Here is a 2,179-nt window from a genome sequence, read left to right as displayed (position 1 = left end):
CGGTATCGGTGCTACTGGCACCAGTATCAGCGCTGCTGGTACTGGTACTGGTGCTACTGGTACTGGTATCGGTACTACTGGCAGCGGCGTTGGTGCTACTGGCACTGGTACTGGTACTACTGGCACCAGTATCAGTACTACTGGCAGCGGTATCGGTGCTACTGGCACCAGTATCAGCGCTACTGGTACTACTGGTACTGGTACTACTGGTACTGGTACTACTGGTACTGGTACTACTGGCAGCGGTACCAGCACTACTGGCACTGGTATCGGTACTACTGGCACCAGTATCAGCGCTACCGGCACTGGTACTACTGGCAGTGGTACTGGTGCTACTGGCACCGGTACTGGCACTACTGGCACCAGTATCAGCACTATTGGCACTGGTACTACTGGTACTGGTACTACTGGTACTGGTACTACTGGTACTGGTACCGGTGCCACACGGCACAACGGGGAGGGCTGCGGTGGTGGCGCAGTGCCGCGGGCAGGATGTGGGCGGCGATTCGGTGCTGGTGCCACTGGTGGTGCTGGTGGTACTGGTGGTTGTACCGGTGCTGGTGGTGGTCATACTGGTGGCAGTGGTGCCAGTAGTGCTGGTGCTGGTGGTGTTACTGGTGGTGCTGGTGGTGTTACTGGTGTTACTGGTGCTGCTGGTGGTGTTACTGGTGTTACTGGTGGTGCCGCGCGGCGCCGGCGGCGGGGGGAGGAGAAGGGCCCGGGGGAGCCGCCGCCGGATCCGGCCCCTTAACGATGGGGGGGGGGTGGGGAGGGGGTTGGGGGGGTGGGGTCAGATCCCTCAAGCACCGGATCCCCTGGAAACCGGATCCCCGAAAAACCGGATCCCCGAAAAAACAGATCCCCTGAAAACGGATCCCCTAAAAACCAGGAGCCCTAAAATCCAGATCCCCTAGGAAGTGGATCCCCTAAAGACCAGGTACCCTACAGAGCCGATCCCGCAGGGACCGGATCCCGTGTATGTCCGCCCCCCCCGTCTGTATTGGATCCCCTATATGTCAGATCCTGTCTGTGTTGGACCAGATCCTCTATGTTTCGGATCCCCCACGCACTGGATCCCCTCTATAATGGATCCCCGATGTAGCGCACTCCGTATATAGTGGCTCCTGTGTGTACAGGATCCCAGTAAACCGGATTCCCTATAAACCAGATCCCATATATATCGGATCCCCCATACCCTGGATCCCATCTAAACTGGATTCCCCGTAAACCAGATCCCCTATAGACCAGATCCCCTATAGACCAGGTTCCCATGTATACCGGATCTCCTATATACGGGATCCCCTAGAAACCAGGTTCCCAATGGACCGGATTCCCGTGTGTACTGGATCTCCTATATCCTGGATCCCCCAAAAACCAGATCCCGGGTCAATTACTGGGTCAATTATAAACCAGATCCCCTATAGACCGGATCCCCTATAGACCAGATTCCCCTGTATACGGGATCCCCTAGAGACCAGATCCCCTAGAGACCAGATCCCCATATATATTGGATCCCCTACAGACTAGATCCCCCACGGACCAGATCCCCCTATATACTGGATCTCCCATATACGGGATCCCCTAGAAACCAGGTTCCCTATCGATCACAGTCCCGTACGTACTGGATCTCCTACTTACGGGGTCCCCTCGAAACCAGACCCCACAAATACCAGATCCCCCGTAGACCAGATCCCCGTATATACAGGATCTTCTAATATGGGATCCCCTAGAGACCGGACCCCCTAGAGACCAGATCCCCTAGAGACCGGATCCCCTAGAGACCAGGTCCCCGTATATATAGGGGATCTCCTACGTACTGGATCTCCTACGTATGGGATCCCCTAGAGACCGGATCCCCTCGAGACCGGATCCGTTAGAAACCGGATCCCCTATAGACCAGATCCCCTATGGACCAGATCTCCTATAGACCAGGTCACCGTAGATAGGGGATCTCCCGTGTACTGGATCCCCTATAGACCAGATCCCCTATGGACTAGATCCCCTATGGACCAGATCCCCTATGGACTAGATCCCCTATGGACCAGATCCCCATGGACCAGGTCCCCGTATATAGGGGATCTCCCGTGTACCGGATCCCCTATAGAGCAGATCCCCCCCCAGAGCGGATCCCCTACAAACCAGATCCCTCACGCACGGGATCCCCTACATACCGGATCCC

General features: G+C 56.3%; 1 protein-coding gene across 1 annotated transcript in view; it reads left to right on the top strand.

The window, feature by feature from the left end:
* Window positions 1-1,368, top strand: part of LOC118159369 (zinc finger protein 696-like) — a gene marked incomplete at its 5' end in the record, with an annotated part of 2,854 nt that extends 1,486 nt beyond the window's left edge. Inside the window, 2 exons of the mRNA XM_035313962.1 lie at window positions 611-768; window positions 824-1,368. Of these exons, the coding sequence (XP_035169853.1) occupies window positions 611-751 (141 nt within the window). The remainder of the gene's footprint in view (window positions 1-610; window positions 769-823) is intronic.
* Window positions 1,369-2,179: the final 811 nt, after the last annotated feature.

Source organism: Oxyura jamaicensis, unplaced genomic scaffold, assembly GCF_011077185.1.
Source record: "Oxyura jamaicensis isolate SHBP4307 breed ruddy duck unplaced genomic scaffold, BPBGC_Ojam_1.0 oxyUn_random_OJ69959, whole genome shotgun sequence".
In the NCBI taxonomy this organism is placed as follows: domain Eukaryota; kingdom Metazoa; phylum Chordata; class Aves; order Anseriformes; family Anatidae; genus Oxyura; species Oxyura jamaicensis.
Note: the sequence above shows the minus strand (reverse complement) of the source record. Positions and strands in the feature narration are given on the sequence as shown.